The following is a 15,281-nucleotide window of genomic DNA, read 5'->3' on the forward strand; positions in this document are numbered from 1 at the left end:
CATTCTGTAGCTTTGCATCTTTTCACCACGTAGGAATGCTTTCTATCTACATCCAGACAGGCTATATTTCATGTTTTTGATTCTCTTGTTTGAATTTGCATATACAGGTGGGTCTGAGCCTGTGAAAGTGTGCAGAGAGGAGAAATAGAAAACATATTATTAGTGAAATGTAGGAAAACATGAGGACAAAGCTGAAGCTGTGGCCCCATAAACCCCAAACGCATATCTGACCTTTTAACACCAGCTATCAGATCTGAATAAGCCTTGATGTCCCCCAGGAAAGATTGGGTTTGCTCAGCGGCAGAAGTTTATTTTGTCAATTCAGAGGGATTTCAGGCTTTGCGTGTTATGTAATGCCACACGGCAAAGAGACATATCTAAATTGTGAATTTAGGAGCGATCTCGGAGACTCTTAGAGGACGTTGTGTGTGACTGGGCCTCTAAGCACTCCGTCAGCCACACCCAAGCTATTAGTTTCGGCGATGGCAGGAAGGCAGGAAACTGTACAAAAAGCCTGTCACAACTGGAGAACAAATTTCAGTAAATGAGGAGAAAATCCCCATCAGCTCCCACATACATACACACAAATGTCTAAATTCCCACTGGACACACAATCACTCCCACATTTAGACCCCATCTCCGACAACAGCTGCCACCGCACCCCAACGGAGGAAATGCCAAAGTCCTCTGAAGTGGAGCACAACAGCATTTCGGCTCACTTCCACAGTGAAGGGCTGAAAGGCTGCAAGAGGGCTTCACAGCCTCTAATAGCAGGAAGTTGTAAGAATAATAGTGGCATGGGGATGTCATGCTCCTTGTCCCCGTGGCATGTAGGCTTCAGACCTAAACGGCAGAGTTGGAGCACACTGCATGCTTTCTTACCGCATGTTTTACATTACTTAGAGGGTGAGTTGACCGGATGTGGGGGAAATATATCATTTCTAAGCGAAAGGTGACACAGTGAGTCGTCACAGTTGCAAAGTATCATGTCAGATTTGTGTCACTATCTCTCTAGTTATTTAAATTATGACAATACACCATAAACACCCTTTATTTAACAGCAGCTTACTCCACTCTTATCTAAATACCAAAAGTGTAAAATTCTTTTAAAAACTGATTTTCATATGCAGTGTTGACTAAAATGATTTCTCTGACTCTACAATTAAACAGCAGCTGCAGCCCTGACAGTAAAATATGTATCCAAAGAAGAGAAATACACAGATGAAAACAGAAACTCTATGCCTTATTAGGAAGTGTTTCTTTTTCATGAGTGATTCCATCGGCTGGCTGTGTCAATCCAATATTCACCAGAGGATTACTCGGCCATTGTGAAGCATTTCCGGTGAATAGCGTATTACATGTAAGGGAAAAGTGATCTGAAGTCAGACTTCATATGGACAAATCCGGCTTGAGCCCGACACATCAGAATATAAAAACCTGTGACTTTTATCCTCTGTATCTGTCCTGGATTATCTAAGAATGGCTGCTAAGTAAATTAAAGAGCTCAGGAACGTTCCTATAATCCAAGATGTTAAACCTCCGTTCCACTGACCCACAGGAAAATACCAGTGCATGAGTGTGTGTGTGTGTGTACACAACAATGTGCGTGTATGGTCTGGAGGAAGTGTCTGTTCACAGCTTGTGTGAGCATGTATGTGTGATCCATGTGGATGACTGCATGGCAGTGTTTGTGTATGCGTGTCTGCATGTGGTCAGTTTATGAGTGTGTCACTGTTGGGTGGCAATGGAACGGACCCCCAGCCGTTCTCAAACACTGAAACAGCCTCCCCCGCTTTTATTTATTTATTTATTTTAATGCGCTGCCTGCTTCAGACTCAGTTCCCATGAAATTGGCCCTTCTTTGGTTTGTTGAGAAATTGCCTGTAAATGGCTTCTCTGGAGTCTGCCAAGGGCCAGTGGGAGCCAGTGGGGGCTGATTCAGAGAGACAAAGAGAAACCGGCAGATTAAAAGCCACCTTGTAGCCCCTCCAATCAAAATCAGCAATTTATTTTTTGGTTCAAACCAAGCTTTGAACATCACAATTATCCAAACAAAACAACAAAACAACAACAACAAAACAGATTTAGAGTGCAATTCATTTCATGAGATTGTTCCATGCTGTGGACTCTCATTCATTTGCTAACTTAATGTGGTGCAATAATTCGTCTGTTGCCCAAAGTGTGATGCAAAAGAAGACAAAAGTTGTCAAATCAAGATTATATCAACAATATAATCAACGTTTTGTATGATCTGTGGTGTTGCCGTGAAGCCGTGTTGCACTCTGAACACTATTCTTCCAAGCGACCCAGCCAGTGAAGTCATTATGCTTTCCACTCTCTCAACGGGAGGTGGGGCTTTTTAGCGAAAACTTATTCTACCCAGCTGCACAAAGACCAGAGTGCAGTCACAGTCTCCTCCACGCTGTGAGTGCGCAGCGCCTGCACACAACGCTCCCCTTTGGAACTAAAGCCCACATTGCATGAACCTGCATTCCTCTACTGCAGTTTTCTTGGCCGACAATCGGTATTGCGCTGTGGCTGTTCTCCAGCTGATACTCCGACCCCGAAAGCCATCGGGACCTGTGAACAGAGAAGCTGCGGGAGTGGTCTGGAAACTTTTGACATCATGAGCACGCGAACGGTCAACCTTGATACCTACAGCCTGTCGCTGCTCACGGCCAAAGAGGACATCCTCAACCCCCGTTCCTCCACCAACTGGTAACATATAGTGCTCTTGAACAAAACTGCATCTACCTGTCATAGTCGAACGTGATTTGTCTTTATCATAACACAGATTAGATGTCAACTTTATAATGCTGCGTCATTATAATGGGACTATTACGAACGCAAGTACAATCAGTAACTTTTCGCGTAACTTCAAGTTCTCCATCTTGTTGCACCGAAGGAGTCCGAGCCGTTTACGCTTAACTGGCGGTTGCGTAAGCGGAGGCTTGATTTCAATTAATCCAGTGAGCCTGGAGTTGGCCAGCACAGGGGAAGCACGCAACCTGGACTATAATTCAAAGTTGGGCAATGACAAATGTTTGCAGCCTGGTTTTGTGACACAGGGATGCACTGACTTTTAATTGCCGTCCATAACGCACGCCAGGCGGCTGGTGCGGCTCAGAGCGCAGCACCTGGCCGGCAGCTCGCTGCCCTCACCCGGGCCTTGCGCTCCGTGACACTGCTGGTCTCCCTCAGGAGTAGTTAGGAGGCTGCATCGGATCGTGTTTCTGCCGATGTGCATGATCTCTGACAGGGGTTGTCTTTCAGGGAGAGGCTCTTTAATTTGACTGCAGGAGTAGGCTCCCATCCACAAATGACACTATTTAAAATGTAAATGTGTGCAACAAATTAAGGTTGTTTCGGGAAAAATGTGAACGAGGGGCTGTGTAGAGTGGTTCTGAAACATAAATACAGAACCAGCATCTAAAACTAAAAGTCAAGTGTAAAGAATGTTTCAAAGAGATACTTTAAAATTTCGACTTGAATTTATACACCAGATGATTCTTTAGCACATGGACACTTAAATTATTAATTTCATGAATTCTGCACTGGCTTTGAAACCCTGTTATGCTGTAACCTGATCATCTGACACATAGCTCACTCTGTCCTTTAGGGTTTGACTGGGCTGTCACTATGGCGATCTAGCCATCTTTTCCAAACAATACTAGTCTGCCTGTGTAATCTTCACTGATACTGTGTGTGTGCGCCTGTGAGGTATTGTGATCTCAAGCTTCAAACTTGTTTTTACTGGCTATATGCAGGTAGTACAGGGAGAATATCATGTACCATGACCTTCTCTTGCCACACATCCACTCAACTTGCTGTTGTAGGTGAAAAATTAGACCAAGGCCCACCCAGGCTCACACACGTGCTCATGTGGAAGAAGAGGACTGATTCTGTCAAACCGTTTCATCTTCCTCTGCCCCACATCTCTCACTTCACCAAGGTTCCCCTGCCCACTCTCTTCCTACCTCCTTCCTGGCTTCAATTTGGGACTAACAACGCCATTCAGGAAATGAGATTCAGAGCGCTGACTTAATCTTGACGAGCTGAAATCTGACATCTTCATGAATGGGGTGGAAAGACATTCCCCATCCAGGCAGAACTTGCTCAGTTTCCATCCTCTCTTGCATTTGGAAAATCTCTTAAAATTCCCATGTTCAGGATCACTATGGATTTTTTTTGTCCAATGGCAACAGCTCAGCATAGCATTGACACCTCACTGATCCAGAATTTCCTCGTTTGAGAGCATTTCCCTAAAGTTTCAGCAAATAACAAATCTGGATTGTGCCTCTGCCAACCAGCTGCATATCAAACAATCACGCACATGTACAGATGCATCCACAACAGGCGTGTTTGCTCGTGCTTACAAGAGGAAAAGAGAAAGAGAGAGAGAGAGATCCCACAGCCTTCACATTGAGCGCACTTTCAAACGCTAAATAAGTCTGCTGACTGGATAAAGAGGTGGGAGGGAGACACGATGATGTCATGATTCCCACTGTCAAAGTACTGAGACAGGAGTGTGTGTGTGTGTGTGTGTGTGTGTGTGTGTGTGTGTGTGTGTGTGTGTGTGTGTGTGTGTGTGTGTGTGTGTGTGTGTGTGTGTTTCTGGATGTGCATTTGCATCCTGCAGAGACTGTTGTAGTGAGTTTAGGGCGTTGAGACGATTGCATGGAGCAGGGTAGGAGGCTTGTTTTGCTGAATGATCCCGCCCCCACTGTGCGGCCTTGAGGTCCCTGTGTGTATTATCTAATGACCTTGTGTCCTGAATGGGAAACAGACCCTTTGTGGGTGAGACTCGAAAGAAAAGAGGAGCAATTTCAATGCATCGTTCATTCAGACCTCTCTGCTCAACATACAGCCTTGGAGGTCTCTGCTCAGTCTCCCGGACCACAGGGGACTACAAAATGTGTTACTCATGGGCTGGAGACGTGCATGGTGTGCACGTGTGTGTGTGTGTGTGTGTGTGTGTGTGTGTGTGTGTGTGTGTGTGTGTGTGTGTGTGTGTGTGTGTGTGTGTGTGTGTGTGTGTGTGTGTGTGTGTGTGTGTGTGTGTTATTTAAGAGACGGACAGATACATAAACAGTAAAAATGCATGTTTCCAATTACATTGTGAACAGGAAAACCCTACAGGAAAATAGAAATTCCTATTGAGCTGAGGAGCAATTCATTCGAATGGGTGTGGGCTATATCTGCACATCTGTAAGCTCTGGTGAAGTCGCAAACAACTTGTTCAGAGACCTCCTTCTTGCAAGGAGCACTTTGATACTGTGTGGTATGCTTGTGGTAAGTGTTCTTGCGTAGAGATTACTGCAGTTAGACGGTGACATGTGAAGCAAATATCTGATGTCTTTGTAGTAACAAAGTGATTCAGTTGGGACACAGTAATCGCTCTTCACTGAATTTCAGGTCCGAGACTAAGTTTAGATATTTACATTTATTAATGAGGCATATTTCATTAAGTTTATATGTACTAATTGTTCATGAATTGCTTAAAGAAGCATACATTATTGAGTTGGTATACTAATATAGTTCCTATAGATCCTCACTGATATGAAGGACTTACTGTTGAGTGATGTAAAGACTTTGCTTCTGATCTTTTTTGGCAGAAGTATAGCTGCCAAGTGATCTGTCATCAAATGGTAATGGCCACATAATTACAGATATTATGTTTCAGTTTTAGCATTGCTTTGAAATTGAAATTTACCTCGAGCAACACTTATTTGCTTTCAGGTCTTCAACTCGTTCTAGTAACACTTTATAAATGGTGTACACATTCTTTTGTTGTTGCTGTGACTTAACTGTTAAACAAATATTCATCTAGTATTGTAATACAACATGTCATTCAACCTTCTGAATTCATGAATTATCTGGACATAAATAATTTGTTTTTAATTTGATCTTCATTACATTTTTCTGAGGGTTTGACAGTCTGTGGGAAATTGAAGGGATCAATCTTACCCATGTTCATGTAAGAAGCAACACACTATCCCTCCTCTCCTCTGATCTCCTGTGAAGGGACTCTCCTGCTGATGATACATGGAGGAGCATTTATTTCAGCACAGGCCCGGGGTGTTTGTGTTGCTGCTACTTGCCAGAATTTCCACAGGCTCATGCATGATTAACTGATACCTAAAGAGTCGCTGGGTCTAAAGTTACATGCTAGATGGAATACACCTGTAGGTGTGGAGAAAGGATGGAAGGGAGGAAGGTATACTGCAGGGTTGTGTGTGTGTGTGTGTGTGTGTGTGTGTGTGTGTGTGTGTGTGTGTGTGTGTGTGTGTGTGTGTGTGTGTGTGTGTGTGTGTGTGTGTGTGTGTGTGTGTGTATACTGTAGGTGTACAGTATTTCCTGACTCCATGAGAGACTATACTGTATGTGTAAGTGAAGCAAATCTGTTATCTTGTTTGTCGAGAGACAACTGTTTGTTTTGTATTGTCACACTGTAAACTTGAACTGAACTTCCTCGCTCGGGTTCTGCTTTTTGTTCAGTTCCCTAATTATCCACAGACACACCTGTAAAAAAACCCACCCAAAAGCATAATAATACTAGCTTCTGGCACACAAGCTGTTGTGTAATCCCCATCTAACTTGGTAAAGGTTGTCATGTAGCTTTCTGTGTTGAAACAAATCCTATTGATCATCTTCAACTGTGGAATCCCTCAGAAGGAAACCCAGCTGACGGCTCGCTTTCCTCTTGCTGTTCAGGATGAGGCTTCAAAGGCTACACAAAGTGTTGTTATCAGGCTCAATGATAACAGGACACATTTGATTGATCCTTGATATAAATAGCAGTAATGTGAAGACAAAGGGTGGGTAAGCTGGACCAATGCCCAATCCACTCTCTCTATCCCTGCCTTCTGTAAATTACCTTGCAGTAACATGGCTGTGTGACATATAACACTGATTTCCAAAGAAACAAGCATCCTATCACATATTTATGCTTGTAACACTAGTTTTGGTGTATTTCATTTGTTAACTGTAAGACCCAACGAGTCCTCCAGCCCATACGACCATATAGATTGTTTGTTTCTACCTTAAAATACGACCCGGAGTGCTTCCTAAATTGGCCCCCCTTGTTAGGTTTAGCCATAAAACCCCTTGGTCAGGGTTAGAGAAAGACACTGCTTTGGGTTAAAATGATGACTTCAATCGCAATCAAGTTAAAGCTACTACTTCCTTAAAGTCATGCAACCTTTGTTGTCAAGGCAACAGTAAACATGCTTTTAAAAAACGGCCCATACTTGTGACTCAAAACGGGAACCAAACAGCAGCTTCCTACACCCAGCGCTAAGCAACTTTTGCCGTCACGCCGACAAGAAACGCAGCTTTAAAAGACTCCTGACTGGTGGTTGGAAATGTGAAGCTAATAATGGTCGAGGACAAATGGAGCAGTGTTGTATTTCTGCTGTCAGAATACAGAAAAGTGACAGAACTTCATCACTTAACCAACCAACACAGGGATGAAATGGAGCTTAGGGGGGAGTTTTATTTGTCCACTACATTTCTGCACTATTCTGATGTACTGACGTTGAACACAGCTAGCAAACTAGGTAGACTAGGTTAACCGAGTCTGAGACTATCTGACCTTAATTTTGAGGCGAGCACATTTCCTCCCTTTACAACAAATGCTGCCATGTCAAGTGACATCAACTCTACTTCTCGGAGCTCCCAGAAACCTTCCACCTTCCTAATGGTACATTCCTTGTTCAACAGGCATCCAGTTGTATTTTCCCACTCAGGAGGTCAAAACTTTCTCACTTCCAAGTTGCTCATGAGGGCAACAAAATTAAAAGGATGTAGACGTCATCTGAAGTGTGCCACTTCTCAGGGACCGTTACCTCTTTGACCTCAAAGAGCCTTAAAGAGGTAACTTTAACAGAGCAGTGGGTTGTAATGATTTGCTTGAACAAAGACCTGAGTGTTTTTTTTTTTCGGAGGACAGTCTAGTAAGACTAGAACTTGAACCAACTAGAGAGGTTCCTTGGCTGGACACTCGGATATTTGAGCACTAATTTGGGCTGATCAGAGCAGTACTTTGGTCATTTAAGTGATTTCTGTGGGATATTAGGACAATGATTAAGCACACAAGTGTCCCATCAGGGCACATTTGTATCGAGGTTAAGTAAAGGTTTTTAAAAGCTATTGTAACAAATAATTCCCAATTAAAAGATACAAATAATTGCTCTGTACTGTGAAGGCTGCGCCTTTCTGCCTGTGTGAGCAAGTCTGTGGGTGGCATGTTGGAAGATGATAACAATGATAGCTATAATGGCTGTTATACAGTGTGTATCTCTGTTTAGGTGAACTCAGAGATTGATTTGAGCAGTTATCCCCAAACAACTGCTTACTATTCCCTTAAATATTGCTTAGATTCATCTGGGGTCCAAGATGAAGGTGCAGGGTAATGGTAGGTTTTAGACATGATGAGACACGACTGCAGACGGTTATACTGTATGTGTGTATCGTGTGCGTTTGTCTTTGTATGTTTGGGTTCCTTAGTGTGTAAACGGTCCAAATGTGCATCCCATAAAAGATGCAAAAGTTTGGTAATTAATGTTTCATGACTTCGTGGCACTGCTGTTCTGTTATTGGTGAGCATATTGTCAATTGGGAACACAATAAAGAGCTGCCACCTTAGAAAAAATATATTGTATCCAGCAGCTGTGGCCATCCCTGTTTTTGTTGTAGGAAAAACTTTATGTAAAGGTCATTGCAAACAATAACCCACTAAGTATTTCGCCAGTCCTTCTCGCACCTGACCTTTCGATCAAACCATCCTTTTGTTCGTTCAAGTGCCTCAGATCAGGTGATCAGTTGATCCGAGTGCAGATGCCCTTTGCACATTGTTTCCACTAGAAATCTGTCCTTTTTGTGCCTACAGCAGTGGACACAACAAATACTTTATTGTTTCCCTTCGCAGTTCAAGATAAAGGCCGAGACACTGCTGGAAAATGTTGTATCTTCGTGGGCCGAGATGACTTTTTCATGCAAATGCTGTGAAAAATAGAAACTACACTGAGGGGACCTGTTTGTTTAGTCTAACTAATGGGTCTTGAGTGTAGCAGACAGAGTGGTATTTCCTAGGATGTCAGATAGCTGTCTAAAAACATCTGTACTTTAGTGTTCCTTCAAACATTGGCAAGAAGAATATAGTGCATGGTGCGTGTGTGAATGTGTACGTGTATCATAAACCCAGCGGAGGCACTTTTAGGGTATATCCGAGTGACACTATATCACAGAAACAGATTATTCTGAAGATGCCTGAGCTGCAGAGTACAGGGATATGAGATTGACCTAACAAAGTTGTGATACTTAGATTGATTGGTGTTGAAGCAGGATAGTGTGAGACACAGTTTTGTCTGGTGCCGCTTCCACAACCTCCGGATTAGCCTCTACACAGCTCTCATATTGCTAGAGAGTTAACTTAATGAAACAACAGTCCTGGCATGAAGCCAAATGAGGGTTCTCTCTTGAAAATAGCTTGATGGGGAGATAAAAGTATTGTATGTTGTTTAAATGTAAGATCTAGAAAGGATTTTACATCTTTAGGACATGTTTTAAAGTTTGTTTCTTTTCTAACATCGTTATTTCAAGGTTACTGGATCATCCAGAGCCAGCATGAATGTTGCGAAAGTAACCAAGTGCATGCTGAAAGATTTTCTGTATTGTTGTAGCTCATTTCTTTGCGAGTGTGCCAAGCACCAACACAAGCAGTGTCTCACAACATACTAGAATGTACGTATCGTCATATCACTCTTAATTACATAATTATGAGATCTTCGGACACACGCACCGACACGTTTCGCAAATATTTAAGTGCACTGACATATGAAAATGCACGCAGACACTGGGCTGGTTCAATAAAGAAAGCACCGTTCTCTCATTCCCATAGCTGTCCTGACACTGTGACATAATCAGAAGCTCTGTTCGTAGATCTAGCAGCAGTAACACCGAGTGCAGCGCCTCGACTGGGAGCTCCACTTGCTTTTCTCCTGTCATGTTTGTTCACTTGCCAGTGGTGGGATTGGGTTGTAGGTCCTTCTCGAGAGTTGGGAGGGCTGCAGAGGGGGGGGGGGTCTGTTGTCCTGACGACTCTGGTGGGAAAGCTAGGTTGTTTGCTAAGAGAGACTGAATGAATTGAGCGAGATGAGTGGAGAGGGACTGAGGAGGGCTGGGGAGGGGCTGCAAATGAATGGGCAGGGATACCCGGTAAGAAATATGGAGGAATAACGAGATGAGAAAGGACAACGAGTGAGAGGGAAGAGAAAGACTTGCAGTAGAGTTCAGCAGGGTGGTCTGGATAAGAGGTTGTTTTTGTAAAAGCAGAGTCAGCAACTGATAGAAGTTGGGGGATTGATAGAGTGGAGAAAAGAGAAAGATGAGAGGACAGGTAAAGGGGAAGAGGAATGGGATAAAGATCAAAGCTTTAAGAGAGGCCGTGGAGAAGACCGACCAAATACGTTCTAAGTGGATATGCGATACTTGAGAGTTTGCTTTGTTTAACTCAAGGAAATGGTTGAAGATAAGATGCCATCATGTTTGTAGTGGTTCCATAATAACCTTGGTATAGAGAAGAGAGTTGTATCCTCTGTGTGTGTGTGTGTGTGTGTGTGTGTGTGTGTGTGTGTGTGTGTGTGTGTGTGTGTGTGTGTGTGTGTGTGTGTGTGTGTGTGTGTGTGTGTGTGTGTGTGTGTGTGTGTGTACGTTTGTGTGGCAGTGTGGGACAGAATGCACAGGAAATGCCAGAGTGATCCCAGTGGACAACGATTTAACCTCCTCTCCTCTCCTCTCCTCTCCTCTCCTCTCCTCTCCTCTCCTCTCCTCTCCTCTCCTCTCCTCTCCTCTCCTCTCCTCTCCTCTCCTCTCCTCTCCTCTCCTCTCCTCTCCTCTCCTCTCCTCTCCTCTCCTCTCCTCTCCTCTCCTCTCCTCTCCTCTCCTCTCCTCTCCTCCTCCTCTCCTCTCCTCTCCTCTCCTCTCCTCTCCTCTCCTCTCCTCTCCTCTCCTCTCCTCTCCTCTCCTCTCCTCTCCTCTCCTCTCCTCTCCTCTTCTCTCCTCTCCCTCTTCCTCTTCCTCTCTCAGTGCCCCCTATATCTTCCTTAACAAACTGTATACTTCCCCAAGTCAGAACAATTTACCCCCTAGAGATCCACGAGAACTCCCGTGTACTACTTTTCATAAAATCACCTGCCCCCATTAACCACATACTCCACTGCCCCCCTTGGAAACCTCCAATACACTCTGGCTCTTTCCTATTGTGTACCATTGTTAAATGTGCCCCTCTTAGCCTTCCCATTTATACCCATCTACACCCCCTGGTGCTTTTCATCATTTTCTCTAGTATGAGCCCCATCTTTGAGTGGCTTTTCTCCAACCTGAATATATCCCTCCATCACTCCTTAAACTCACACCGTCAGGACACTGAACTTCATCTTCTATTAAACCTTAAATACTGATTTCACCACAGTTTTAGTCTACAATGCAGCTGTCTGAGCTCGTTTTGGTAACATGTACAAAAATTGGGCACGACTGAAATGGTTTCAGCAAAAAATACTTAAGCATATTCAGATCATCATGCTGAAGAGAATATCAGTTCTACATGCTATTAATTTAATTTAAAAAAAAACCTTTTGTGTATGAAAAAAAAATAGTTTTAGGTTTACTTAACTCCAAAAGCTGCATTCTGTATTTACAATGCTCAGTTTAATATAAAATAAGAAAATGATGTCACAAATGTAACACCTGTAGCATCAGAATATATAGACTTTAAATGTAAATGAGTGTTGTTTGATCTACTATTATTCAGCCTGGTTCCACATCACAGTGTGATATACACTTGCCAGTTCTCTAGCGGATAGCATGTGAGTGTCACGTTTTGCCTTGGCTAAGCGTGAAAAGTAAGCGCGTGTGACCGGGGTCGAAGACGAAGGTCACGTGACGAAGTACAATCAGCGATAGAGTTCGCATAGAGAGGTGGTCAGAGGAGAGTGGATAAAACAAACAAGACAAACCAAGTCCATGAGAACACATCACGTAACGTATTCAACAAGTAGCACAAATAAAGTGCGTTAAGTTTGTTGGATGGTATATGTAACGTTACCTGCGTGAAATCACTTATTTCAACCCAACCATGCGGTTTTTGGTGCCTAAACCAAAGGTACCTTACTTTTTACACCGGCAAGATGCGACACTGATATGGTCTTCTCTAGTGGACTGACAGGTGTGTTACATACTTTGGCATGAAAACGGGTTTTTCACGACATTATTTGGGATTCATATTTAAGTCGAGTTAAAGCTGAGTTGTACATTTGTGAGTAAACGTGCCTGCATCTCCTCTGTCATCAGTTCCTACAGGTTACACACCACAGGGGGACTGTGTGGCTGTGTGTGTGTGTGTGTGTGTGTGTGTGTGTGTGTGTGTGTGTGTGTGTGTGTGTGTGTGTGTGTGTGTGTGTGTGTGTGTGTGTGTGTGTGTGTGTGTGTGTGTGTGAAGGGGGGGGGGGTGTCTAGACTGTGTCCTCCTGCTGAATTAATACATGTTATTAGGTCCTGGATAGAAAGATACTGCATCTGTGAATCTCTTAAAAAAACAGTTGGACTGAGCTGCTCCAAGTTTTTAGTGCAAAATGTTGTTATGGTCATAAATATTGCTCTCATAATCTCATACTTGTGTGCCTGAAACAAACAGACAGACAGACACACACACACACACACACACACACACAGTTATTGATTATTCATCACCTGATAAGGTGTTCATCTGTTCATTCCCCAGTCTTAGAGTTCATGTTTTGTCTCTACTTGTTGCAAGTTTGTTGTTTTAGGACCTTTTAAATTAACGTTGACACAGCAGCCGACTTTCTGTCTGTCTTTGTTCGTCCCCTGCTCTTTTCCATCCGCCTCAGCACAGGGAGGGCTGTTTTCTCTCACTGGTCTTTGGCAGTGATTTAATTACTTATTTGTTTAGTTTGTCATATTCTAAACTTCTCCAGCTCCTTGTTTTGCTGAGAACAGAAATTTTCTTCCCTCCCCTCCTCCTTTCAGCATTCCATTTCAGTCTCTCCCTCTGCCCCTCACTGCTTCACCCCCACGGCCTGATATTGTGTGCAAACGGTTGTTGAACTTTTTACACAGCTTTTCCTACATTTAACTGAGCTACAATTTCTGTTCTTTCTTATAATTTTGTACTCAATTGCCTCTGTCATTTCCCCCACTATTTACCGTTCTCTGCAGACCAAATAGCTGCAGTGGTCTGTAATAGTCTCCTGGGGAGTTGGATTTGTCCTCCACCCAGTCAAATATGACATAAATCAGTCAGAGTTACTCACAGGGTGGAGCCAAGCAAGTACTCTTATGGGTCAAACAGGCAACCCACTTGTACCTCAAATTTGCACAGCTGTTGTCAAAAGGGAAATTAAAAATGTTTTAGCTGGGTATGAGCATGACAAATATTATCACCATGACACATGCATATACAAAATTCTTTCTTCAACAAAAGCTGAAACACAATTTGAAAGATTCAACACTTTAGAAAATAATTTTCAAAACATGGTTGTGACTTTGAAGTGACATGAGGTCACATTTCCATTCCAGCATGTCTCAGTTGCCACAAGTCAGACTGACAATGTTTGGAAACGTATTTGAAGCGTGCAAAGAAAACAGTGTTTTTTGCATTACTTTGTTCTGGAGTCATGCAAGTTTACCTGTTTGTTAATTTTCTAGTGAGACTTTTAAGAAGTATTTTTGTTAAAAGTACAAACCCCCCCCCCCGTTAATAGCAGTTAATAACAATACAAAATACTTGGAGTACTTGGTGTAGCTTCAGGCTGTAGAAAGCTAAAATTACAACTAAACAAGAACATTTCAGTAGCAGAGCTTCACACAAGTGGTTCATTCAAGTTCTATTAATTCAGTATTCATGTGGACTAATGATATATCCAACAGGTTAATGTTGATCTGAAAACTGAAGGTGAAGCTTCCATCTGTTTGTTGTCTTCATGGTGAGTTTACTGCAGGCCGAACATCCCGTTTTTTTTGTGGTTTTTTTGTATTGAATGCCACTGATGCGTGATGGGTTCTACACGCGCATCTCGTTCTCATTAATAAAATGGAACTTCTGTAGGGTGTACACTGAGGCGATATCAGCCTTTCTTCTACAGTAACAATGCTGTAATCAAAGTTTTTGTGAGTGTGAGGGACTTGGACATGCTCTGGTTATTGGGTCGAAGTTTCTGGGCACTATTATCACATCATAACCCAAATTTAGAGCCTCTGTCAGAGGCCTCTCTGGAGCCAACTTTCTGTCTGACACAGTAATACATGTGCAATAGACCAGACACCACAAGCTGGACAGGAGTTTTGACAGGAGATGTTTTATAGTCATAATATGCTTTTACTTATTGTTCTTGTACAAATATTCATACACTGCCCTTCTCATTTGGAATTTGTTTAATCTGATCTCAGTGGGAGACGTATTGTTCAGTACTGTCTTCAGTAGAAATGTCAGCAGCAGGATATTACACCTTAGTTCATAAAGCACAATACTGCTAGAGGGTATTTGGCTTGTGTGACCCCACATTGTTGCAGGAATCTACAAATATTTCCTCAGCTGTTGTGGTTGGTGTGTGTTTGTTTGGGCTTTGTAACTCAGCACAGCACACTACATACAAATGTAACTCCTTCTTTATTCAATTACTGTTAATACTAACTTTACTAACACACATTGTAATTCTAAGTTGCCCTTTCAGAGTCTTTGGCGCCATGTTTCAATCCCTCACTGCTCAGCATTAAAGCGCCCTGCTGCTGCTTGGATTGTGAGGATTACATTGATTATACGGCACACTCTCTGCACGGCACCTGACTGAAGCCTCTGCAGCCAGTCATGACAATGGGTCAAGTCTGTTTTGGGATATCTAACAAGCACTGAAATGTGTTCACATAAACACCATCCCTCAGCAGCAGTCTACACCATTTTGACATCCATATGTCATCACTTCATGAGGGGAAAAGAGAAAACACCGATTGGTGCACTGTGGTTCTAAGGACTGGAGATCTTGGATGATATGGGACAGTCTTCAAGTCTCAGTTTTATGGCCAAATTGTGTAGGTTCTGTAAACTATAATACAGTATGAACCTTTTCTATATTGAAAGTGTGCATGCTCTCTTAACAGGGAAATCGTTTCACCTTATTACAATTCAAATGAGCTTTTGGTCTAGCATGGCACATTTTTCAGTCCTGATGTTTACTGTGATGCATCACCTCACTGCACTCTGT

At 42.9% G+C, this 15,281-nt stretch overlaps 1 protein-coding gene across 1 annotated transcript in view; it reads left to right on the top strand.

The window, feature by feature from the left end:
* Nucleotides 1-2,432: 2,432 nt before the first annotated feature.
* Nucleotides 2,433-15,281, top strand: part of LOC138621666 (drebrin) — a 31,453-nt gene continuing 18,604 nt past the window's right edge. Inside the window, exon 1 of the mRNA XM_069699891.1 lies at nt 2,433-2,718. Coding sequence (XP_069555992.1) covers nt 2,627-2,718 — 92 coding nt within the window. The 5' untranslated portion in view covers nt 2,433-2,626. The remainder of the gene's footprint in view (nt 2,719-15,281) is intronic.

Source organism: Brachyistius frenatus, unplaced genomic scaffold (assembly GCF_029030835.1).
Source record: "Brachyistius frenatus isolate BFR_SWC_R1_liver_20210118 unplaced genomic scaffold, ASM2903083v1 Contig_31, whole genome shotgun sequence".
Lineage (NCBI taxonomy): Eukaryota > Metazoa > Chordata > Actinopteri > Embiotocidae > Brachyistius > Brachyistius frenatus.